Source organism: Colletotrichum abscissum (assembly GCF_030869225.1).
Source record: "Colletotrichum abscissum strain IMI 504890 chromosome Unknown Scaffold_4.1, whole genome shotgun sequence".
In the NCBI taxonomy this organism is placed as follows: Eukaryota; Fungi; Ascomycota; class Sordariomycetes; order Glomerellales; family Glomerellaceae; genus Colletotrichum; species Colletotrichum abscissum.
Genome location: NW_026850320.1, coordinates 478,573 through 503,278, shown reverse-complemented (window position 1 = coordinate 503,278; position 24,706 = coordinate 478,573). Strand labels below are relative to the sequence as shown.

At 47.9% G+C, this 24,706-nt stretch overlaps 8 protein-coding genes across 8 annotated transcripts; 3 read left to right on the top strand and 5 right to left on the bottom strand.

Moving 5' to 3' along the window:
• Positions 1-1,043: 1,043 nt before the first annotated feature.
• Positions 1,044-2,573, bottom strand: CABS01_02103 (uncharacterized protein; the record flags this gene model as incomplete). The annotated part of the gene is made up of 1 exon (XM_060535481.1): positions 1,044-2,573. One exon carries the CDS (start codon positions 2,571-2,573, stop codon positions 1,044-1,046), a length of 1,530 nt encoding a protein of 509 aa, XP_060395786.1.
• A 1,362-nt stretch (positions 2,574-3,935) lies between these two features.
• On the top strand, positions 3,936-4,216 carry CABS01_02102 (uncharacterized protein; the record flags this gene model as incomplete). The annotated part of the gene is made up of 2 exons (XM_060535480.1): positions 3,936-4,133; positions 4,196-4,216. The coding sequence occupies 2 exons, from the start codon at positions 3,936-3,938 to the stop codon at positions 4,214-4,216; spliced, it is 219 nt and encodes a 72-aa protein (XP_060395785.1).
• Positions 4,217-4,511: 295 nt separating this feature from the next.
• CABS01_02101 (aspartyl-tRNA synthetase) lies at positions 4,512-6,326 on the bottom strand (the record flags this gene model as incomplete). The annotated part of the gene is made up of 3 exons (XM_060535479.1): positions 4,512-5,107; positions 5,190-5,556; positions 5,613-6,326. The coding sequence occupies 3 exons, from the start codon at positions 6,324-6,326 to the stop codon at positions 4,512-4,514; spliced, it is 1,677 nt and encodes a 558-aa protein (XP_060395784.1).
• A 1,085-nt stretch (positions 6,327-7,411) lies between these two features.
• Positions 7,412-8,081, bottom strand: CABS01_02100 (PUA domain-containing protein; the record flags this gene model as incomplete). Its single annotated transcript, XM_060535478.1, has 2 exons — positions 7,412-7,982; positions 8,068-8,081. 2 exons carry the CDS (start codon positions 8,079-8,081, stop codon positions 7,412-7,414), a joined length of 585 nt encoding a protein of 194 aa, XP_060395783.1.
• A 437-nt stretch (positions 8,082-8,518) lies between these two features.
• CABS01_02099 (uncharacterized protein) lies at positions 8,519-8,829 on the bottom strand (the record flags this gene model as incomplete). Its single annotated transcript, XM_060535477.1, has 2 exons — positions 8,519-8,656; positions 8,719-8,829. The coding sequence occupies 2 exons, from the start codon at positions 8,827-8,829 to the stop codon at positions 8,519-8,521; spliced, it is 249 nt and encodes an 82-aa protein (XP_060395782.1).
• A 3,422-nt stretch (positions 8,830-12,251) lies between these two features.
• CABS01_02098 (uncharacterized protein) lies at positions 12,252-13,115 on the top strand (the record flags this gene model as incomplete). Its single annotated transcript, XM_060535476.1, has 1 exon — positions 12,252-13,115. One exon carries the CDS (start codon positions 12,252-12,254, stop codon positions 13,113-13,115), a length of 864 nt encoding a protein of 287 aa, XP_060395781.1.
• A 1,979-nt stretch (positions 13,116-15,094) lies between these two features.
• On the top strand, positions 15,095-17,486 carry CABS01_02097 (acetolactate synthase; the record flags this gene model as incomplete). The annotated part of the gene is made up of 5 exons (XM_060535475.1): positions 15,095-15,258; positions 15,371-15,463; positions 15,548-15,615; positions 15,682-17,373; positions 17,428-17,486. The coding sequence occupies 5 exons, from the start codon at positions 15,095-15,097 to the stop codon at positions 17,484-17,486; spliced, it is 2,076 nt and encodes a 691-aa protein (XP_060395780.1).
• Positions 17,487-22,529: 5,043 nt separating this feature from the next.
• CABS01_02096 (uncharacterized protein) lies at positions 22,530-24,470 on the bottom strand (the record flags this gene model as incomplete). The annotated part of the gene is made up of 2 exons (XM_060535474.1): positions 22,530-23,038; positions 23,876-24,470. 2 exons carry the CDS (start codon positions 24,468-24,470, stop codon positions 22,530-22,532), a joined length of 1,104 nt encoding a protein of 367 aa, XP_060395779.1.
• Between the last annotated feature and the right edge of the window lie 236 nt (positions 24,471-24,706).

The window sequence follows — 24,706 nt, the reverse complement described above, 5'->3', positions numbered from 1 at the left end:
TGCCATCTTGCGTACCATGTGCAGACTATCCCCCCGAATGCCACGCCGTTATTTCCACGACAACGGCCTCTGCCGAGTGTCTGCCAATTTCTAAATGGGTCCTGTTGCTTGGCTCGCTTATCAGCCTTAGGTTTCTTCTCATATTCCTTGGCTATCTGTTGGAATAATTATCAACTTGGCTTCGTCCCCTCTTTGCTTTCGAAAACGCTTTTTGTTTTTGAGAAAAGAAAAAAGGAAAAGAAAGAAGGAACGAGAATTGCAGCTATTGAGTACGTACCGGACTCCCCAAAATAATGGATCGCAGGAGCTGTTGAACACTGCCGTCATCTGATGAGCGGTTGAATCGATGGACTGCCTTGCCGTCCAACTTTCAGCTGGGAGTGCCGCTGTGACACTTAAGATTCGGCGCGGCTTCTGCAACCAATTTACCCACCTCACTGTGCACGCAACTCTGGTCTGGTCAGCTTTTCTACTGGTCCAATAGAAGGCAGATCTGAGTGATGTAACAGACTTCTCCCCAATGGCGGACAACACCGCGATCCGAAAGGTTGGGGTCTTAGAGCCAGAAAGGCAAAATCCGCCTCACCCATTCTAACCCACAGACTGCCGCACAGCGCATGCCAAGAAACTCAATGGGGGCTCTACAGCAGAACAGAATTACCAGACTGTTTGAACTCTTATATGCAAAGCGTCCCGAGCTCGACAGTTGGGTCACGAACCACCTAGACGCGGGGACATGGAGCCACATAGAGTCTAGTATCAAGCTAACCTTTCCTCTCCAAGAAGGGTTGAGAGTTAACAAACTCGTGCCCTGACTGTGTCATTGACTGTAGAAGGTGGATTTGGTCAATACCTCAAGATAGAGTCTGAGAAGTTTCTTTCACATACGCGCTTCGCTTCTCGCAGACTTCGTCAGAGCGACAAAGGCTCAGGAAGTTCCGTTGGACGCACCAATTCTAAAGTTGCACTCCAGGTACTTTCCCTTCTTTGTGCCTGCTTTTAGACGTACTACGGAATTCATGTAAGTGAACTAGCCAGGAGCGTCACAGACTTGGCCCATGCTGCACCCACCACTTCTTGATTCTATCCGCCACGCTGCTGAGATAACACGTTCCTTGACATTCCTCGTGCGGACAGTCATCCGGAGGCCAATGCTTGTCCTCGAATGCTTGCCTTTTGGAAACGGCAGGATTTACGCGCAGAGCTTCACCGCCCATGCCCACCGAGCAAATCTCCTGCTTCGTCAAGTAAGCCCATTCCGTCTGCAATGCTTCCAACCCCACCACGACCTTTTGGCGCTCCTCGTAGAGATACTGGACCAAATTTTGCGGCAAGACGTGAACGAGTTTTGTCTCTGGTATCTTCCAACACCCCGGATCAATGCCATCGTCCGTCCTCTGCACCTCTTCGCGGTGCTGTTCCTTGGCAAGAATCCCAGCCATCTGATGCTCGAGAAACACCTGTCGAAGCCGTCGCAGATACCCACTATAAGATGCCGCGTCCGACTCGGCCCCAGCTCCGGCCCCGGATTCTCGGCGGTCCTCCATAAATTTCACAAAATGCAACTCCCCGAACCCGGACTGGAGAAACTCACCCCCAAGCGCTCCGTCACACAGGCAACCCGGCCCAGTCATATCAACAAGCTCAACATCCACCGCCACAAAATCACCACTTCTTCTCGCCACATCAACAGCACTGCCGTCCACCACCGGCGGAACCTCCCAATGCCACCGCGGCGACGGGGAACAGGGGCGAAACACGCTCCAACGCTCCACATCACGCCGCGTCCACTCCACAAACCAAAGCTCTTCTACAGACCCCAACAGCCTCAGCAAAACAGAGACGGCCACCGACGCGGTCGCCGGCACGCTCTGCCATGGCGCCGCCCTATCCGCGCCGTTCAGCACAAGCGCTGAGCCCTCCAGCGCGAGCCTGCGCACTTGTCGCAGATCCGCCGCTGTGAACTGGCCCACGTCCCACGGGCCCCCGCTCAACAACTCGGGACGGTCCTCTTCCTCGTAGGCGGCCTGGGAGAGGAAGAGAGTATCCCTATCAAAGTGGAACCACGTTCGTGGTCCGGCTGTCCGCGTCGCAAAGGCCAAGCGGTAGCCGCCCCGTATGAGCACGCCGCGAGACTCGGCGCAGGTGTGCAGTAGAGGTGGAATCGGGGCCTTGCTGTATAAGTAGCCCTCTCTCATGATCTCCCACGCGACCTTTGGATCGTTGGCTAGCCATGCGAGGGGTATTTCTGGACACCGAGCGGACGGAGTCCAAGGTTGTGGGATCGGTTTGCTGCCGGTGAAGCCGTGCTCCTCTAGGGTCGTTTGGCGGAGGCTACGTCCATCTCTTATACGCTGTTGAATTTCAGCAGCCCAGTTGATGCTGAAGAACTTGATATCAGGGTGGATCTGAAGCTGGACCGGATCTGTGCGGAGAATCTCCTTGAACTCGTCAAAGTCGACCACCGTCTTTTCCTCAACGTTCACGATGCGTGGCAGGGTGGCGAGCCAGTAGATTTCTCGCCGAATCTCAAAGGGCAGAGACAAGAAACAGTGAAATTTTCTTAAAGCCATGATTTCCTAAGGCGTAGCGCGAAAGATAACACGTTATAGAACGCGAACCCAGAACCAGCCGTGAAACAGGCATAAATAGCGTAGGCTTGCCAATGTACTCCGCATAGAGCGGGAGTAAGCCATTCTAGGCAGCACTCCAGAAGTTACAGGGATGAATAGCAGCTTGTCTTAGGTAAGTAAAGCTGTACGTTATTCTCAGTAACGTAGGTGGGCTGGCATTTACTCTGGACTCCACTTTCTCGACCATGGACTTTCACTCAAAAACAGCATGTCTGCAGAAGTCCCGGCTCCGAATTCACCAAATGCCATGTGGTATCCTGATTGGCGAGAATCTATGCATCAATCGGGAGAGGTCATCAATATAAGAGCAAGTGGAAGCTTTCGATGCCAAGATTGTTTCCTGTGTAAGTGGCTCTAACGTTCAAAGTGCGTCCGGTGGAACATTTCTAACTGCGCGTGGTCATGGCCACTCATGACTTTCTAGTCGACCAAGTCCTTGGTTCTAAGCAAGTGCTATAAGGCAGAGAACCAGGCGGTCAATTGTGTACACAATGCAACTGTGAGTTCAAGTCACGACAACAGTCCCTCAAAATATCCTACGAAAATGATACTTGTACTTCCAAAGTAGTAGCGATAACACTATTCCCAAGGTTAAAGACCTCGGAGACTGGTTGCCGATGCATGCAGCTCTGCAGCGATATTTCCCGCGGGTTATCAGGCCATGATTAATCTAGAGTCATCTGGGGAATAATTCCATATGACCCCCCAGTAGACTAGATAATTCTAGCCCCGAATAATCCATGGAAATAAGCAGTCCACCCAAAAGCCATGCTGAGTCGCTGACTAGCTTCAATGTAAACCCAGTTCCACCAATGTGGTTGTGGTTAGGACGGAGCTCTCCATACGATACATGACCAGGCTATTTCCCGATAACGCAAGAGCGCAGGTTGCTCCCAGCTGACCAGCGCATTCGCCTTAACCATGTCGAAAGATATGCGCTGGCTAGTGGTCTACCAAAGCTTGTGAGGCTATGATCAATATAATTAAGTTCAAAAGGGAGGCCCGTACATGACTCGAATACCACTTCTCATGAAAAATCACCGAGCTTCTCTCCCCGAAACCACCAGGGGGTTTGACGATGCGGATTTGCGGCCCCTAGTCCAAACCTCAATGCGTAGAATACGGGGGGGAAAAAAGCAAATACGATACCGAGTAAGGAGAGCGTTCCTGTTTGTATAAATGGTTGGGAGGGACCTCTCAGCTATATCCGTTCCCTCCTACTAGCTCTCCGGATCAACCAGTCAAGACCCAAAGAAATCTTTTAGCTCTGATCACCAACTCACTCGCTTTAATTCGATCATCATGCAATTCGCAACTCTTCTCGCATTCGTAGCCGCGCTGGCCTCGCCCGCGATCGCGGCCTCATGCAGACCATACAACAACCCGGGCATGATGGAAGGCAACTCCTGCACCGCTAGAGAATCATGCCCCTGGGGACAGAGATTCGGGGAGATCAAGGGATACAACTTTGGCGATGATGGCAAGCCGTGTTCTGTTGACGTAAGACACGAAATTAACACGGGAAATCAGGTCATATCTGAATTATGCTGACATTTAATTAGTTCACCTGCTGTACTCGGTAAAAGCGTCAGGAGGATTGCATATCGAGGCGAGAAGAAGGCAGACTCCTTTCGGACGTCAGCATCGACGGGAACAAACCATATTGTCAATTGCTTCACATCGGGTGTAGGAAGCCTCGGAGTGCATCTTCAGAATTGTTGATTCTTCTACATAAGACATAAGCGCTAGAATTTGAGTCATCTTGACTTTTTCGCCTTCAGCGTCCGCAACATGGCCGAACGTGACACATTTCATTATCCATATCGAAGAACGCCACTCCTTTTGATCCACAGAGACTCAAAGCCCTTATGGAACGCCTTACGGCAAAAGTCTCTTGGGCGTACGAGGGTAGTACGCCGCCAGGTGGACACTGGGTAGAGCCAGGAACCAAGCAACCACACGGTCGAGACCGATGCCACCACCACCGTGGGGTGGCACACCAACCTGACGGAACACCGTGAGGTACTCCTTGATTCCGGCGCTCTCAGGGTCGATGCCCTTGGCGCGGATGCGCTCCTCGAGCTCAGCCGGGTCGTTGATACGCTGACCTCCGGAGAGAACCTCCTGACCACGGATGAAGAAGTCGAAAGCGTTCGTTACGCGAGTGCCCTCACCAGTCGTGGTGCCGGCATCGTCAAGCTTGGCATAGAACGGGCGTGCCGTCTCGGGGAATTTGTCGATGACGTAGAAGTCGGTGTTGTACTTCTTGCGCACGACCTCTCCGAGGGCCTTTTCTTGAGGGGTGCTCATGTCCTCATCGTCACGAACGTTGGCGAACTCGGCGGGGCCCTCTTCGCGAAGAAGCTTCTGGGCCTCGGCAAAGGTCAAGCGGACCTCCTTGCCGGGCTCGGGAAGGAGGAGGGGCTCGGAGTGGTAAACAGATCGGACGGTCTCAATCTCGTCGGCGCAGCGCTCTGTAGCAACAAGAACCATGGTTAGCATTTGCAAATGAACGAATCTTTGACGTTGAGGACTTCGGAATGGTTGTCAACTCACCCTGAATGCCACGGAAGATGGACAGCAGGACGCCCTCCAGGACGGTAAGGACCTCGGTGTAAGACTGCTTGATCTCCATCTCCACATCAAGACCGGTGAACTCGGTCATATGTCTCGGGGTGTTGGAGTTCTCGGCTCTGAAAACGGGGCCAATGCTGAACACACGCTCTCTGCCACCTGCAATTTCAAATTGCTTGTAGAACTGGGGTGATTGGGCGAGGAAAGCCTCCTCGCCGAAGTATGCGAATCGGAAAACGTTACCGCCACCTTCGGAGGCAGCGCCGATGAGGCAGGGAGGCTCGAATTCCTTGAACTTCTGGTTCTCGAGGTATGACCGGAAGATCTTCTTCACTTCGATACGGATATCCTGTGCCGGTATCGTCAGTAAAAGCATTTGAAGCTTGGTCTTGAGTATAAACGTACGGCAATGGCCTGCTGGACGGGAGCGCGCTTGTGCATGGCAATGTTGTCGAGATGGGTAAGCATTGTCGCGGAGGGCACCGTGCTTGTGTTCTCGGCAGCTTTCTCCTTCTCGGCTTCAGCGTCGGCGACGGGGGCCTTCTCGTCGCTGAAGTTGACGATGGGCTGGCTGGCAGCTCCCATGGTCATGCCAAGCATGGCGGGGGCCGGTGCGAGGACGAAGCACTTGGTGATGTGGAGCTCCAGACCAGAAACCCGGCAACTCTTGACGGGCTCAAGAGGCTGCTTCACCTTGGCCTCAACAACCACATAACTCTCGGGGTTGATGCTGGTGATCCACTTGACCATGCGGCGACTGACAATGGGCTCCTCGTCAGAGGCCATGACAACACCCTGGATGTTCCAGTTGCCTCCCTTGCGAAGCTCGACGAAGCCCATCTTGGCACTCTGAACACGAGAGTTCTGAAGCCATGCACGGACGATGACGGTCTTGCCATTATGGGAATCGTTCAGCTCGCGGATTTCGACTTCTTCGGCATCCTTGCTGAAGACAGGCTTGGTGCCGTAGTTGTCCTGGGCGGGGTCATCCTCGAGAGTGACTGCGGCGGCTTGCTGGGCGAGCTCTGCCGCACGCGCAGCCTTCATGGCCTCCTTCTTGGCCTTAGCCTCGGCCTTCTTCGCGCCCTTCTTGGACGTCGGTGCTGCTTCGTCGGCCATGATGCTGAGATTTGTCGTTATTGGTGGTTGAGCTAGACACACGATCAGGCGTGAAATTGAGGGGTAAGGTAAGGTACAGAGTAATGGAGGGGCAATGAGGGGCAACGTGGGAAAAATTTGGATGTCATACCACCACGTGACTCTTATACCAGTAATGCACAGACCACTACAGCTCGGCGTGACGTGGTGAGATGGATTCTGAGAGCTTCTTCGGTCAGAGACTGCCCATGCACTAGACTGCCGGAGTCATTTTGGACTGTATATACGGCTCATTGAGCTTCAAAGATGCAGGTGACTCACTATTCAGCCGCATCTAAGCATGAAGCTGGTACCAGTCCAAGGAAGTCGAGCCTGCAATGGCAATGGACCGGGACTAGATGAGCTCATCAATACTGGCGATGATCCTCAACATTCCGGGAGTCTCAGCAAGTTCTCAAATGTGACAGACAAAATTGATGTTGAAGATAGCCAGGTTTCTTCCCTAATTATCATGAAGCTCTCATGCATCGGAATGAGGACCTTAAAGCTGGCCCAAGATAAATTGACACTAGGCTCAATTAATCCATGTTTTCCTCATCGTCGTCATCGTTTGCTATTACCAGTCAAATGCTACATACTTGGAGAGAATACATTGGCATGCTCCCTTCTGTTATTTTCGTTCAGGCTCTCAGTGTAGCTTCCGGGGTATCTAATTAGATGTGCTGTCTGAAGAGCGAGTCTGAAACGTGATAACTCTTTCTGTCAATGGTGAGAGATGCTGGACGTACCTAGGTAGGCGACTTTCCACTCGCGAGCCTTGCTGTCGGTGAATTTTGGGCCATCATTCCTACCCCCGGATAGACTAAAGGTAGGTATTGGCAGCATATCAGCAATGGCCAGGGAAATCACACCTTCGACCAATCCCAAAGCAAAAGCAAAAGCGAATGTGTCATCTCAGCAAGATATGGTGCAATCAAAAGGCAAACTTTTGTTAGGTTCTGTTCATGCTTATGCCCATATTGCATTGTCACTGGATCTCTCTCCCTTATATCATATGTGCAAAACCGTTTCTTCGTCCATACGCCAATCCCCACCCCAAACCATATCTAGTCCGTTCCGAGCCTCCACAGACCATCGCCGAGGAAATGCGCCTCCTCCACCACAGGCCCCTTGCCCTTATCCTTCACTTCCTTGGTACCGGCAACCAAGAACCCAACAGCACACGCCTCCGTCTTGCCCTCCGCCATAATAACAACCGGCTCACCCTTCTCCAGCTCTCGGCTCCACCTCCCTTCCTCGTCGACGCCCTCGGCGCCCTCCCGAGGCTCAGGCAACCGCCCACCGGCGCTCGTCAGCCCGGGAGCCATGAGCGTGGCGCCCGACAGCACGAAGCGGATGGCGCCGCGGTCGATGCGGATTGTCGGAAAAGCTTGCGGGAAGCGGTGGACGAGCTTGAGGTGCGGGACGAGGGTGGCGTTGTCCTGCTGGTAGAAGAGGGGCTGCTGCTCGCAAACGAAGAGCGAGCAGCGGTCGGGCAGCTTCATCTGCTCGAGAGAGGCCTTTTTGGGCATCACTTCTTCGATATAGGGGTTCAGAAGGGGGTAGCTCGAGAGCAGCGAGTCGCGGAGGGAGCGCTGGACGGAAGACTTGAGCTTCTGCTTCGGCTTGGAGGTGATGCTGTGAGGGCGGGGTAATTTTGTTAGCTTTCCCTGCGACTTTTCTGTGGTTTAGTCATTGGGTGTATGAGCATATGGCGACGTACTCTTTCTTGAACATTGTGACGGTATTGAAATCGAAGTCTGCTATAGAAAAGAAGGGGGTATCACTGGTGTATTTGGGACGTTGTCGAGACCTATCGCGTCTGTGGCAGTCTGTGGTGGTAGTTGATGGTGGGGTTGTCAAGAGCGAGCATCGCCGACGAAAATTGCCCCGCAGTCGGGCGGGCGGGGCGGACCAATCATGCACTAATGGAGGGGCAGACGCTTCACGCGCGAGGGGCTTCGTGATCCCATCACGTCACTTTTATCGATGAGAGAAAAGCGAAAAATCCCGATAGCTCGTAGTTTAGGGGATTAAAAATCATAATTCTTCAAAATGTCGTAACTATACTGTCATGCAAAAAGCTCTATCGTAACCCATGATCGCGTGCGGGGTTTTGCCGATGCCCAGAGTCCTTCTGAGCACAGGCGCAGGTAATCCATCGTTGCGAAAGCTCAACCGTGGTTGACGTGAGAAACGGTTCCGTCCTCCTTGACGTGAACGTTGAGTCTGTTGGGTCTGAAGTCCTTGGTGACCATCATGCCAGGCTCGATAACACGGGACTCTTCGGGGAGATCCCTCTTGCAGAAGGTCTAGGAAAGCATCGCCGTTAGTACAACCAAATCTTCTGTCACAGAGAGGAAGCTGAATTTACCGTCTCGTTAGACTCCTCCTCGTGGAGCTTCTTTCCGACCAGCTTGTTGGTCCAGAGCTGAGTCTTGTCATCGGAGTCGTTGTTGTTGATACCAGGTACGACGAGAGGCATGATGGCGGTTATGGTTCCGAGATTCTGGTGTGTTGGTTGATGTCTGAATGCTTAAAAGCGTATGTGTTTTGGTATGTGAAGCTAGTGTATGATAAGGTTGTGTGAGGAGATGAAGACTGGAGTAAGTGATGGTTTAATAGCAAAGAAGCGTCGTGGACGTCCAAAACAGGAAGGTTGGAGGTCTAGAAGCTGCATCGGCCGATGACGTCGGTAATCGTGTGGGGGCGGGGGTTTTGTTTCTCGCAGAACTCAGGGACTGCTGCTCGTCCGACGCAAAGCGCCGCCGGGACGATCTTGGAACCGAAGCACGTCAACCTCTAAATTCCCGGCAGTAAGTACGTAGGTCCTCACTGACCCCTATTTCTTATCTTGCTCGGATAGGTATTAGAGCACTTGGCAGATAACGTTTAGGTCAGATGGGCTTAGGTATTCAAGATCAAATTCTCGTCCGAATCCAAGCCAGATGTGTGCATGTGATTCATGAACGACCACACTCCATCCTAAAATTACTGCACAGCAGCGATGCATATTGCGAGAGCCGGCCTGGCTGGGTGACGTTCTGAACACATCATTGATACCTTGGCACGTCTATCCATCGATTCAGAGCAGAAGTAATATGTGCTGGGAATATTCAACGCGCGAATAAGAAGAAACCATTCAGAGAGGTCAAATCAGGAAGGTAGCAGCCAGTGTACCGTGTTAGGGAGGTTGAAGAGAGTTGGCGAGTCCATGTCTCCACCAACGCTGAGTTCTCTACCTAAAGAGTAATTAGGTAAGCTGGCCACTTTTGCTGCGAAGATTGCACTGCGCACAGAACATGACTGCGTCGCCTCAGTCATAGCCGATGGCTCTTCAATTGTTACTCCTTGGGAATCAAGTACGAATACACCGTTTGAAGCAATCCAAGTCCAAAGGATTGGGCGTCTGACGGAGCGGAGCCCACTTACCTGTCGTGGAGCTGACTGGGACTGCAATAATGTAAGCACAGAATTAAGGTAAGCACGGACAGGGCTGGACTGGGCCTCAACTGGGTCTGTGCACTTCTAGGTAGGTAGTGAGGATGTTAGGCGCTTTCCGTCCTCCCAGGCAGAATCGTTCGAGATGGTCCTTTCCGTTCCTTTGTTGCATGGGCGGAAAGAATGAACTAGCCATCTTGATGCTTCCTGCTCTACCAAGAATAAGACACTGACCCATTCAGATGCCGTTGTCTAGTCAGCTCAATTTTTTTTTGTGCCTGGCAAAACTCGGTCCGAGGAAAGCTACAATGGACGTCACGGGGACAAGAAACATTCCATTCGCGCCTTTGGAATGTCGGGTGTTGTGGCTCCTGATATTGCCGATTCCCTCGACCTTCGCTTCTTGGCCATGACTTCACCTCTAGACGGATTTCTCTGTCAGCAGGATAGAAATAGCGCCCCGCCCCGATCTCACGGCTCCAATTCTCCACGGTCTTCAACGAGGCCATGATTACGGTCATAGATTTAGGCCCTGCTGACCGTGTTCGTCTTTTTTCTGATTGCTAATAGAATGGCGACCTTGTCTCAGGTGGATGCCCGTCTGGAGTTATTCCCAACGTCTGACCGCATCGCCGCGCCGTTTCCTAACCACGCTCTCGCAGGAATGGCACTGGCACCAACAGGGCAAATACAAGCCTGCAGGAACGAGGCCAGGAAAATCATCTTGCTTGCCTCTTTCTGCCTATCTGCAGACTAAACGACATACTGAACCGTCGCAAAGCTCAATCCAATCATCCAGCCACGAGGAGCATCCAACGTCTAGTGATCAGTTGGATCTCAGCTGGTGCATGGTGTGGTCCGAATAGGAACGGAGACGAGGGGTTGGCTCAGCTTACAGGGTGGCAGGTCTCAGCCACGGGCAAATTAAACTAAACAACCAGCGGCCAGTTGGAGCCGCAGCAGGGATCAATCATCACAGCCCTCAGCACTAACACCAAGCGAGCGATTTCTTCTCTTCTTCCTGTCCTTCAGCCATCAGGGAAGCTATTCCCTAACCCCCGCCGGATGAAAAACACTGCAGCCTGCTACATGCTACATGGCGGAATTGGACCACGACAAGGCAGATGCGAACCCAGTGCGGCGGCTTGCTATTGGCCCCATCTTCCGAAATCCAGTGCAAGTTCCCCTTTGCCTCGTGGGGTTCCAAGTCTTAGAGTTTGCTCTGTGCCCTTCCTCTTAGACGATTTGGGCCAAGCCGCGTGCCGGGAACAGCATATGCTATTTTAGCTTGAGGGTGTGGATTCTGGGCCCATTGCGGTTCTCGAGAATCGAGAGCCTCGTGGGGAGGCTCGGCTGTATCGACAGAACGACCTTGGGACCGAACTCAGACCTCTGGGTACTTGACTTCGAACGATGCGAAGTTGAGGTTTTCTCGAGAGAACAATGAGACATGCTTTGCAAGAACCGAGAAGAGATCAGACGGCGAATCTACGCGAAGGTATCGTGAACCGCCCGTACAGACGCAGATGCGACCAACAGAGCTAATTATGGAGGCCGGCGCCGTCAGCCACCACGACTCTGAATCCCATTCGCCGGGTGGACTACCAAAGGGCGAGCTAATACAAGGGCTGTGCTGCGGGAGCATGAGGTCGCACCACCAACAAACTCAAGCCTACAGAGTCCAAAGGAGACCACACAGTACCGTCTCTTCCGTGGAGAGCTGAGCTGCTGCGGAATGAAGGCCCCAGCCTTACAAGCCCCCCAAGCCTGGGTCTGCTAAGCTGCAGGTAAGCAACGAAAAGAGTGAGCCTAAGCGGAGACCCAAGACATGACCAATCCCGACCCCAACGGGCACTGGACTACCCGTGCTGAGGTGCATTTTGCTCTCGTGGCATTGGCGTTGGCGTGGTCGGCGTCCCTCAGCTCACAGCCAGAGACAAGCAGCTAGACAAGGACGGTGAGGTGACAACAGCAACAAGCCCAAATGGATACCACCAGGCTCGACCCAACTCCGAGGCGCCGAGAGGCGTTCAGCTCCCTCACTTCTTTTTATTGAAGCTCATTCCCAGCTTATCCGGCGTAGGTCATCCTGCTTTCCTCCCTCTTCCTGCTTCTTACCTCCTATGCTCTTACATATTCGCTCCTCACCATCGCAGTGACATCCCAAGTAGACACCGATCGTCTCTTCCCGACTATCCGACTCCCATCTTCACTACCACATCAGAAGTCGCCTTCAATACTTGGTAGCTTGTTCACGGCACTGGGAATCGAGTCTGCCGGTTACCGAACCAATCTTCCCAATCAGGAAGCTGCCAAACCCCAACAGCAGTTCGTCACACAGCACCACTTCGTCTCCCGATACTCCGAGGCCGGCAATTGAGCACCCACTCCGAACCTGTCAATCCCACCTTCCACGGACCCCCGTCCCGGCAGTCATTTGCAACACCCCACAAAACCCCGGGCAATATGCGTTCATCCCAGTCCGCATCGGCGCTTGTTGCGCTCCTCTTTGTGGCCACGGCCTCGGCCTTGTCGCCGGCGAGACTGCATTGCCTTCGGTCACGAAACCTCGAGCTGGCCAGATTGGCAGCCTGTGGCGAACCTGGATCCGTGGCTCACTGCATAGAGATGCTCACCGACGACTTTACACAGACTGATCTGGAGAGATGCTACATCAATGCTGGTTGCGACTTTGCCGAAGCCGTTATTGAGTCGCAGTGGACTCTGGACAGGTGTGATAACAGCGGCAGCGCCCCTGCGGAACTGCGCAAACGTCATGTCACTGTCTTCGCGCGTCAGACTACAGAGGCAACTGCGGCAACCGCTGAGACAGCCACGAGCACAAGCTCCGGCACGGCAACCTATTCCAAGCTCACATGCTCTACGTCGACGACCAAGTCGACCACGCAATGCCCCGTTGTCTCGACTGGCGTGCAGAAAGGCAAAACTCTCAAGGAAGGTTGCTTCCCGACACAGGTGGTGTTCGGAACATGCGCTGCGGGCCTGCTCTGCAAGAACGATAACTCGGGCAACCCTTCGTGCAAGGTGCTGGACAACACCGTCTACCCTGGCGGCATCGCTGTAGCGCTCTTCTTCGCCGTGGCCATCACGGGTTCCATTGCGTGGATCACGTTCCTTTGCTGCAAAGAGAGGAAGCAGAAGAAGCGCAACGCGGCAAGGGCGCAGGCGGCTATGAATGCGAAGATGGCGGCCAAGCGACAGCCAGCTGTGCAAGTTCACGATTCGGACAACCAGCCTCTCATGTCGTATGGGCAACCGGCTGCTGCGTATGAAGCGCACGGTCCATTCGGTGACCAAAACCGGATGTAAGGCGGAGATGCGGATGGGTTGTGGGTTGCGAGGGGGGTATGAATGATCAAGCCTCGACCGATAGGCGTGCGGTGATCAGGGACGGAGGCGTAAAGAGCAGTCATGGTTCAAGATACCTATTGTATTCGATTCTGGTTTCGGTGTTTAAAGGGCGCATCGAGGTCCATGGGATGAGGCATGCGCCAACGAGTAAACAAAAATTCAAGTCACTATCAATTCATTTGAGATGCCTCGTCAAAGGCTGACTGTGCTGTCAAGCTGACCCTGCATAAAAAGGGGATTAATTAGTTGCTCTCTAGTATGTGACCGGGACAGACCGGATGAGGGGGGACCGGGATCCGAACTCAATCGGCCAGCCGCTATTCAATATCCGTACAGCAAACTACAGTCAAGACTACGGCGGTTGACGGCCACGTTTTTACGAATTGCTGACTTGGGAGGAAGTGCAGTTCGTGCTGGACGAATTCGGCCAAACGGGCATCGCGTGATGCAGTTTTAAGTGGCGGCAGCTCCCATGTCTCGCGATTCTATGGGGTTGGAGCTGTTGTCTGACAGCTGCGCAACCCCGGATCCGTGACTGGACCGCATGCGACGTGCAGTAGACCTTGGCGTGTTAGGGTTGCGGATGTGTTGACCAAACATGAGACGAAGTGCAGATTACATGTTAGTGCAACACTAAGGATTAGATTCCCAGGATGACAATCTACGCAGTAGATACGTTGATGACAAGAGAAGAGAAAAGGTGGTGAACAAGGTGAGTAGAGACTTCAGTTTGGTGTTGGTTCGGATCGATAGGAAAAGATAGGGGACCTCGGGAGTGGCTTCTCAAGATTTGTGGAGGATATTGTGGGAGAGTGTGCATGTGTGACTCTTTACGGTTCACGACTGCAACTGCGTGGGTGGTGACTGGTGAACCATTTCTGGGGCAGGGAAAGCGTGGAAACGGTCGCAGACGTCGGGTGTTTGCTCCGCCCACTTTCCTCGGTCTGGCATTCGGGGGCATTCAAGGTCGGGGAGGCACGAGGGAGACCCGAATGGAACAGAGGGTTAGTGTGGGGAACGAGGTAAGTGGCCAATCAAGAATGAGTCATAAAGCGGTTGAGTCAGCAGAGGTGGCTGGCCGTTCAGTCGACTGCGGTTCCGTTGTTGCTATCGTTCTTTCCGATCTTTATAGCTGTCGGTAGGAAGCTGCCAGTAAGGCACGGAGAAAGGAAGCAAACATGGGAGGAAGGCGGTAAAGATGCAGCAACTGCAGCAGCGCGGGAAGGAGCAGTCAATGGGAGGGAAGGTCAGGCCGATATCGCCACCCCAGATTGGACCTGTGGCCCGTGCCCCTCCCCCGATGGGCAACGCTTGTTCGTTCTCGCCCCCGTCGTGGCCCGTCCTGCGCCCTTCCAGCCAGTCATCGGGCGGCTACCCCACACCTCGACGGCCGATAATTTTTTTTTGGTTTTTTCCCTGGCTCCGAAACAGCAGCCGCGCCTCTCCACCACTGCTTCTCTGCGTTCTTGGTGCTGCCAAACTGTGTGTGAGAGAGACAGAAAGAGAGACTACCCGAAAGTAAAGAGAAAGAGACAGAGACAGCGGTGACTCTACGCAAAGTTAAACCCCGGTGTGCGCCGTGCCTCTCTTCTACCTGTCTATTATCCTTACACTACTAGTTGTGTCTGTGCCCGGCCCCCAATTCCCAATCTCGAATTTGACATCTGCTGCTCTAATTTGCCAAAACCTTGTGACTGGGCTTTCTTTCCCTTCCCTCCTCCTTCTCTCCTCCTTCCCTCCTCCAGTTGACTCCGCGATCTCTGCAACCTCCATACCCCCTGCGATCGTCCAATTCGACGAGCCGCTCCCCTCTCGCTGTCTGTTACTCTTTGCTCTCTCCTTAGAGACATTGACGAAGCATCACACCGAAGGACACCTCTTCTTCCTCTTCCTTCTACTTTGTTTCTCCCCGGTTCATCTCCACTCCACCGCTCATCATGATGCTCCGAACCCGCCACGCCGCTCGCGCCCTCAAGGCCGTCTCAAGAGCGAGCGCTCCCCGTAACCTCACCACCTCCTCTGCCGTCGCCGCCATTCAGGCCACCAAGAAGATCCCTTCCGGCGTGAGGACGCAGGCTACCTCTGCCACCTCGCCCGCTCCGTAAGCTTCTTCCCATGCTTCCATTAACTGGGGAAACTGCACAGCCGGTCGACAAGACGAAGCTGGTGACTCACGAAACATTTGACTAACGACCCTGTTTTACCAATTGTAGTGAGGTTCGAGACACGCCCGCACCCGCCTTCAACGCCGACAAGAGCCATGTTCAACCTCTTCAGCGCTCTACCGGCCCGGAGATGGACGAGTCGTACGTAGCCCCTCGTGGCTAATTATATCTACCGCCGCTGTCGGCTTGTTGGAAGCGCGCGGGAAAGCTTACGTTGTAACACAGGTTCATTGGCAAGACTGGAGGAGAAATCTTCCACGAGATGATGTTGAGACAGGGCGTGAAGCACATCTGTACGTGACTCAACTGCGTATATCAGGATGGCATCACAGAGACATATGGCTGACCGTGACTCACAGTTGGATACCCCGGAGGTGCTATTCTCCCCGTTTTCGACGCTATCTACAACTCAAAACACTTCGACTTCATTCTCCCCAAGCACGAGCAGGGCGCCGGCCACATGGCTGAGGGCTACGCCCGCGCCTCGGGCAAGTGCGGTGTCGTCCTCGTCACCTCCGGCCCCGGTGCGACGAACGTCATTACCCCCATGCAGGATGCCCTCTCCGATGGCACCCCCATGGTTGTCTTCTGCGGCCAGGTCGTCACCTCCGCCATTGGCAGTGATGCTTTCCAGGAGGCTGATGTCACTGGTATCTCCCGTGCCTGCACAAAGTGGAACGTCATGGTCAAGAACATTGCCGAGCTCCCCCGCCGTATCAACGAAGCTTTCGAGATCGCCACCAGCGGTCGCCCCGGTCCCGTCTTGGTCGATCTTCCCAAGGACGTCACTGCCGGTGTCCTGAGGAGAGCTATCCCCACCGAAACCTCTCTGCCTTCCCTCCCGAGCGCCGCCTCAAGAGCCGCCATGGCCCTGCTCCAGAAGCAGCTTGAGCAGTCCATCAAGCGCGTTGCCGACCTCGTCAACATCGCCAAGAAGCCCATCATTTACGCCGGCCAGGGTATTGCCCAGTCTGAGGGTGGCCCCGAGATCCTCAAGGAGCTTGCCGACAAGTTCTCCATCCCCGTCACCACCACCCTTCATGGCCTCGGCTCCTTCGACGAGCTTGACGAGAAGTCCCTTCACATGCTCGGTATGCACGGTTCCGCCTACGCCAACATGGCTATTCAGCAGGCCGATCTTATCATCGCTCTCGGTGCCCGTTTCGACGACCGTGTCACCCTCAACGTCGCCAAGTTTGCGCCTGGCGCCAAGGCTGCCGCTGCCGAGGGCCGCGGTGGCATCGTCCACTTCGAGATCATGCCCAAGAACATCAACAAGGTTGTCCAGGCCACCGAGGCTGTTGAGGGTGACGTCGCCACTAACCTTCGCACTTTGATCCCCCACTTGAAGCCCAAGACCATGGAGGACCGCAAGGAATGGTTCGACAAGATCAGGGAGTGGAAGGCAAAGTGGCCCATGTCCGACTACGAGAAGGCCGAGCGCTCCGGCCTCATCAAGCCCCAGACTCTCATTGAGGAGCTCAGCAACCTGACCGCCGACCGCAAGGAGACGACCATCATCGCTACCGGTGTCGGTCAGCACCAGATGTGGACCGCTCAGCACTTCCGCTGGAGACACCCCAGAACCATGGTTACCTCTGGTGGCCTGGGTACCATGGGATACGGTCTCCCCGCCGCCATTGGTGCCAAGGTCGCCAAGCCCGACGCTCTCGTTATCGACATTGACGGCGACGCCTCCTTCAACATGACCCTCACCGAGCTTTCCACCGCTGCGCAGTTCAACATTGGCGTCAAGGTCATTGTCCTGAACAACGAGGAGCAGGGTATGGTTACGCAATGGCAGAACCTCTTCTACGAGGACCGTTACGCCCACACCCACCAGCAGAACCCCGACTTCATGAAGCTGGCTGATGCCATGGGTGTCCAGCACCGCAGAGTGAGCAAGCCTGATGAGGTTGTCGACGCTCTCAAGTGGCTCATCAACTCCGACGGCCCCGCCTTCCTTGAGGTCGTCACCGACAAGAAGGTGCCTGTCCTGCCGATGGTGCCCTCTGGATCAGCTCTCCACGAGTTCCTGACATGGGACGGAGGTTAGTATTCCCCATCTATTGACTTTTGTAAGCTCAATGCTAACCCCTTGACAGAAAAGGATAAGAAGCGCCGCGAGCTGATGCGCGAGAGAACGCGTGGTCTCCACGGCTGAACAGCCAGCACTCGCAGCTCTTTCTTGTTATCTAATCTGTCCACATTGGAGGCGTCCATGCATATTGCTCTCTCATCTTATACCACCAGGCTTTGTTGGGTTCTCTTTGGCCATAATGAGATCTCCATCTTGAGCAGAAAAGTCCTTCCATTGGGATCAGGGATTTTTCCTACTACGGGCGACCGTATCGCAGGTTTCGTCCGGAACAAAACAAGTTCAAAAAATCAAACAAAATCTAAAAAGTGCTTCATCGCAGCATTTTCCGTAGTCTGGGGGCTTCATTTCGGGCATTCACACCAAAAATCGACCGTCACGGAGGTGGGTTAGTTTACCTCGACCTTGTCAAGAGAATGTACATATATCAAACTTCACGAGTTGAATGTTGAAAAGTTTTTTTTTGCACCTCATCTCAACCTTGCATCGCCTCTATCTTATAGCGTGATGTGTAAACTGTGTTGGCTAGATTATAAGTCCACGATCATATGGGGTTGCAGGTCCAAACGAGCGGACGAAACGTGTATCCTTTTGCTTTACACTAGCGCTAGATCGTAGACTGTATTGTATGGTGACCAGGATAGCTATAAGTCACCATCAGATTCGATGGATAACGACCTTCCCCTAGGCAGCATACATGCACATACCGGGGCAGCAGACCGAGCCCATGGTGCGGATGTCGCCATCACCGTCGGGCCGATCGTTGTCTAGCACTCCTAATACCACAAGAATCATCATTACCTATGAACATAAATGACAATTTAGTATGTAGTGGTTTTTTTCCAGCTTTATAGGCATAAAAGATCGACCTTAACGGGATTACGCTTTTAAAAAAAAATTATATAATACAGTACACTTTTTAACTATATAATATACGTAATATATCTTAAGTACGTGCTTAACGTAATATAATAATTTTAATACGAAAACTACTATTTAACTTAGGATAAATAAAGCTACTTATTAATAATAAGCTAAGTAATATACTAGAATAGGGTAGGGTAATTAGTCTTAATAGTTCTTTTTTAAAACTAATTAAGTATAGGAATTTATAAGAGGGCTAATGAAAATAAAATATAAAGAGAAGGGCCCTAATTAGAAATAAAAAACTTATTAATATATCTAGCACGTATAGCTTTAACGAGGTAATACGGGATATTCTTATAAAAGAATATAGAAAGTGAATATTCATATAGAAACAAGAATATATAAATATAAAGAAAATAAGCGTATATAAAAGAGGTTTTTATAGTAAAGAGAGTAATATAGTTAAATTATTATATAAGAAGTTACTTACTTAACAAAAAGTCTAGGTAGGTAAATATACGCCTATATAAGTATAAAAACCTTTTACTAGAATATTCTATTGCTTATTTATTATAATATAATAAATAAGCGCATACGTAAGTAAATACATAATTATAGTACGTAATTCTATCTCGAGGAAATTCTAGCTTATTTAGTTACCTTCTAATACTTTCTATTGCTTACGTAAGCTTATATAAGCAGTATTGCTTATATAATTAGTACCTATAATAATTTATAGAAATCGTGGATTAATATAGTATATAGTTTGCTTATATTATATTAATAATAAGGCGAGTAATAAAGTAAATAAAGTTACTTTCGTAATAATATATATTTTTATATTAATTAAATATATACTTTTTTAAAATCGAACTAGAGCCTTTTTAATAATTTATTTTTAAATATAATAATATAAAATAATTAAGCCCCCTAACGGAGCAATCCCCCGGGGCCGTACTATATATTATATATTAAAAACAACTAAGTATAATACGCTCTATACCTAATTACTAACTAAAATAATAATTAACTAACTTAACTATTATCTCCTTTTTATTAATAACTTCTAACTTTTTATTACTCGCTTATAGGGCGAGCTTTACTTATTTTAATATATCTAAAACCTCTTAATATTAACTTATATAAATAATAAAGTCTAGTATAATCTATTCTTTTATATAAGTATTATTATTACTTAGGGGGTCCTATAGGAACTATTTAAAGCGCTAGCTTATTATTTTAACCCTATATACCTCTAGCCCGTTTATTATAATTATTATAACTAAACTAATATTAATATATTAGATCTTAGTATTCGTATTAGCCTAGCTATTTATAGTACTTAGAATATTACCTAGCTAAATTCCGTATTATTAAAAAGTATTTTATTAATTTTTAAGTATACTTATATTAATTACGATAGTTATAGCGTTAAGCTAGTTAAAGAGGGTGCCTAGCTTAAGAGGGGTAGACTTATTAATAAGCATTTTTAGTTTATTAATTACTAATTATATACTAAGAGGTTCTTATTAAAATAGTAGTTTATATATTAATAAGTTTATTTAATAGATTTATTTAGTAAATTTATTTAGTTTAAATAGAGCTTTAAGTAATATTAAAAATAATAAGGATAAAAAGAATTTTTATAAGCTTTAAAAAGTAGTAAATATTAGCCTATTTAGCCCTTTTTTTAGAAACCTCTACGTCGCTATTAAAGTTTAGAACCTTTATAATTAAGGGCCGCTTTTAATTATTACGGCCGACTATTATAGCTAATTATTATAACTAATTATTACGGCTAACCTCTATTATTAACCTTTTTAACTAGTACTACTATAAAATAGCTTATTTATCCTAAATTAAATAGCGGTTTTTATATTAAAATTACTATATTATATTAAGTATATACTTAGGATATATTGCGCGTATTATATAGTTAAAAAGTATATTATATTATATAATTTCTTTTTAAAAGCGTAATCCCGTTAAGGTCGATTTTTTATACTTATAAAGCTAGAAAAAAAACCATTATATAACATAATTAAGAAGTTTACTTTTTTAATTTAGCTAATACTATTTTTAATTTTTTAATAATAACTTCGTTAATTAAGACCGTATTAAGCTAATTAGAAGAGGTGTTTTATATTATTTTATAGGTATTAGTAGTTTTTTTGAAGTACCGTACTATAAGAGTCCCTTATACCCTATACGTTTTTAATACTTATATAATAATACTAATTAAAAATATTAATAATTAAAGTCGGCCGTAATAATTAGCTATAATAGTTAGCTATAATAGTTAGAAGCGGCCTTTTTTAATTATCAAAATTCTAAACTTTAATAATAATATAGAGTCTTTTTTAACAAGAGCTAAATAGACTAATATTTATTATTTTTATATTGAAACTCGTAAAGATTTTGTTTTTAAAATATTATTTAAAACTACTCTCTGTTTAAATTAAATAAATTTGTTAGATAAACTTATTAATATATAAATTATTATTTTAATAAGAATTTAGAAATACTTATTAGTAAGTTTACCCCTCTCGGGCTAAGCGCCCTTTTTAATTACTTTAATATTATAATTAATATAAATATATTTAAAAAATAATAAAGTACTTTTTAATAAAATAAAATTTAGCTAAGTAATATTCTAAATATTATAAATAACTAGGCTAATATGTGGTGGTTTTTTTTCTAGCTTTATAGGTATAAAAGATCGACCTTAACGGGATTACGCTTTTAAGGGAAATTATACAATACGGTATATTTTTTAATTATATAATATACGTAATATACTTTAAGTACGCGCTTAATATAATATAGTAATTTCGATATAAAAACCGCTATATAATTCGGGATAAGTAAGCTACCCTCTTTAGCTACTTATTAATAATAGGCTAAGTAATTTACTTACGCAATAGTACTAGTTAAAAAGGTTAACGGTAGAAGTTGGCCGTAATAATTAGCTATAATAATTAGCTATAATAATTAGAGGCGGCCTTTCTTAACTATAAAAGTTCTAAATTTTAATAGCAACGTAAAGGTTTTTAAAAAAAAAGGCTAAATAAGTTAATATTTATTACTCTTTAGAGCTTATAAAAAAAAATTTTATTTTTATTATTTCTAATATTACCTAAAGCTACTCTTTATTTAAATTAAATAAATTTACTAAATAAATTTACTAAATAAACTTATTAATATATAAACTACTACTTTATTCTTAATATATAGTTAGTAATTAGTAAGTTAAAATTTTAAAAATACTTATTAATAAGTATACCCCTCTTAAGCTAAGCGCCCTCTTTAGCTAGCTTAATACTATAGTTATTATAATTAATATAAGTATACCCGAGGATTAGTAAAGTACTTTTTAATAATACGGAATTTAGCTAAGTAATAATATAAATATTATAAATAGCCGGGTTAATATAAACGTTAAGATTTAGTATATTAATATTAGTTTAAAAATTATATTTTATAAAGTTAGAAATCCCTTTAATACGGGCTATATTATAAATATAAGGGAATATATAAGGGGCTCCCTAACTTTTAATAAAAAAGAATATATAATATAAGATCTAGCTATTTATATAGGCTAGTACTAAGAGGTCTTATATATATTAAAATAAGTATAGCTCGCCCTCTAGATAAGCGGGGGAAGGTTAGGAGCTATTAATAAAAAGAAAATAACGGTTAAGTTAGTTAATTACTATTTTAATTAGTAATTAAGTATAGAGCGTAATATACTTAGTTTTTCTTAATACGTAATATATAGTACGGCCCCGGCGGATTGCTCTGTCGGGAGGAACTAGGCTAATATAAATATTAAAATTTAATATATTAATATTAGCTTAATTATAATAATTATAATAAGTAAATTAAAAATATATAAAGTTAAAATAATAAATTAGTATTTTAAATAGCTTTTATAAGCCCCCCTAAGTAATAATAATACTTATAAAAAAGAATAGATTATATTAAACTTAGTTACTTATATAAGCTAGTATTAGGAAGTCTTATATATATTAAAATAAGTAAAGCTCGCCCTATAGATAGCTAGAACTTAGGAGGACTTTACGTAGTAAAAGGTCGGGAAGTTTAGTTAGTAATTAGGTATAGAGCGCAATATACCTAGTTTCCCCCAATACGTAATACACAGTACGGCCCCGGCGGATTGCTCCGTCGGGGGGATAATAATTTAGTATAAGCCCTGTATCCTATCGCATACTTCACATCTTTCTACTCGTTGGCCACCTCGTCCTCTGATCCTGCGTGGTTGGCGGCAGCGCTTGCTAGCTCCGCCATCCTAGTCGTAGGTTCAGGCGGGTTGACTGGGGAGGCATTTTCCTCGTCTGCTCCCATACCTTGCTGACGCCTTTCGACTCGAGGTGATTCTTGTGCCGCTTTCCTTGCCTTTCGCCGTCGTCGTACCAATTCGCCCATCAAGGATAGAAGAAAAGTAAGGCTCAAGGCAATCACAGCAGGGAAGGAGACGACAGCTAGCCCGTATCCAAGCACCTTAGCACCGAGGCTAATATCTCTAAACATGCCAATGAGAAAGGAAACGACAAGAATAATGCAGAATAGACCCAGACCCAGCCACCAAAGAATAGACGCAAGTATCCGAAAGTGTACGTATGTGGAGAGCTGCTGCTTTCGCTTGGCTACTTCCTCCTTATACATCGCATTCCTGTTCATCTCCATATCGAACTGGACCAGATAAGGCCCGGTCACAAAATTTACAAAGTCTAAGAGCAAGATGAAGCAAAGCGCAAGGGCTCCAAGAAGAGTCACAACACCAAAAAAATCATATAGAAGCGCACCTAGGTCTTTGAATCGTGTCTGCATACTTAGAACCCCTGAAGATATAGAAAGAGGTAGAAAAATTGTGGCAAGTATACTTAGCTGCTGGACACTATCGGTTTGCTTTACCTCTCTCCTTACTTCTAGTAACCTGAGGTCATGCTCCATTGCGGTAGAGAGTCTCGTTAGGCTACCTCTTAACTGTTTGCAATACAAGCGGATCTCGAGTTCTATGGCCGCTAATTGAGGAGTCTCTGACATTGCTATCGGGATATTGGACGTTCTCGATATTGGCGTGGACGATCCAACTTGACTTCTTGTGGCGCTCTGGAGGATTTCAACTAGTGATTCAATGGCCACTAGCATTCGATCTCCAATTTCTGAAAATTTCTGAATCAATTGATGGTCTGCAGTGACTTTTCCAACGTTGCCCTCTTGGAGCTCTGCACGGGTGGGGTCCAACAATCCCCGCTGCCTCCCGAAGGCGGTTTCGTATACCAATAGAAATCGAGCATACAACAGCAGATTGGCATGGCAGAACTGTAGGCTGAAAGCCTTCATCCAGTCCGACGTGTTTTTGAAAGGGCGATACATAGCGTCGAGTTCGCATAGCTGTGTAGCAAAGGTAGCTGTTGCTTGGTAGAGACCGAACTGTTCTTCTGGGAAACGACGATTGTTTCCCGTCCAGTCTGTACGGACAAGTGTTCTGCACATGATAAACTCTGATCAATAGTCAGTTACACATCTAGCTAGTCCAGCTTCGCGTATTGTAGCAGGCTTACCTTGTAGTCGATTGTCAATGACCTGAAAGCGTAGATACCGCACGACATTGACCCAGCGAACTTGAGGACTGCCTCGCTTGCTTTCGATGAAATTAAAAGACTCTATCTTATGCCATCGAAGTGGTGAGGCCCAATATTGGTTGCTAATCAACGACAAGAAGCCCACAGTAGCGATCCTAAGAGGAGGGAACTTGTACGGGAAGTCCATTCCGGATGCGGAGTCATTGTCGCGAACGTCATCGTCAAAAAGCTCCTGGAGAAATACTCGAGCCACTCCATCCGCCTGGGGTGGAAGTGCACTCATTAATGACTCTAATCGGGCATTGTTGTCATCGTTGGCCTTGACAGTGTTCCGGAGGGAGAATGGCTCCCAGGCATCGGTCTGACTGAATGACGCGCCAACATCGTCCCATATTCCAATAAACCGGCCAGGCTCGTATAAGCGAATCCAGAGATCGGTATAGTAGGATTCCGCTGTCTTTGCAGCCCTAGTTATTCGGTTTAAAAATGATTGTGGTCGTAAGAGGCTTACTAGAAAGCCCAATGCGAATGCAATCACGGACGCCAAATCTTTGATCAATTTGACTATGGCCATGATCGATTAATGAAGAATATGGAGATTTTGAAGGCACAGATTGGCAAAAGTTGAGAAAGAGGGGGGAATTGTACGTCTCTTCGCGAAAGCCCTGTCATACGACAGTATTCTATTATACGATAAGGCAGCCACGTATCCTAGCCGACCGACATCTTGCCCGTCTCACGCCCAACCAATCGGGCAAAGTAATTACTCCCGAAGCTCCCCAGTACCTTGTGGTAAAAACTTCTTCGCTT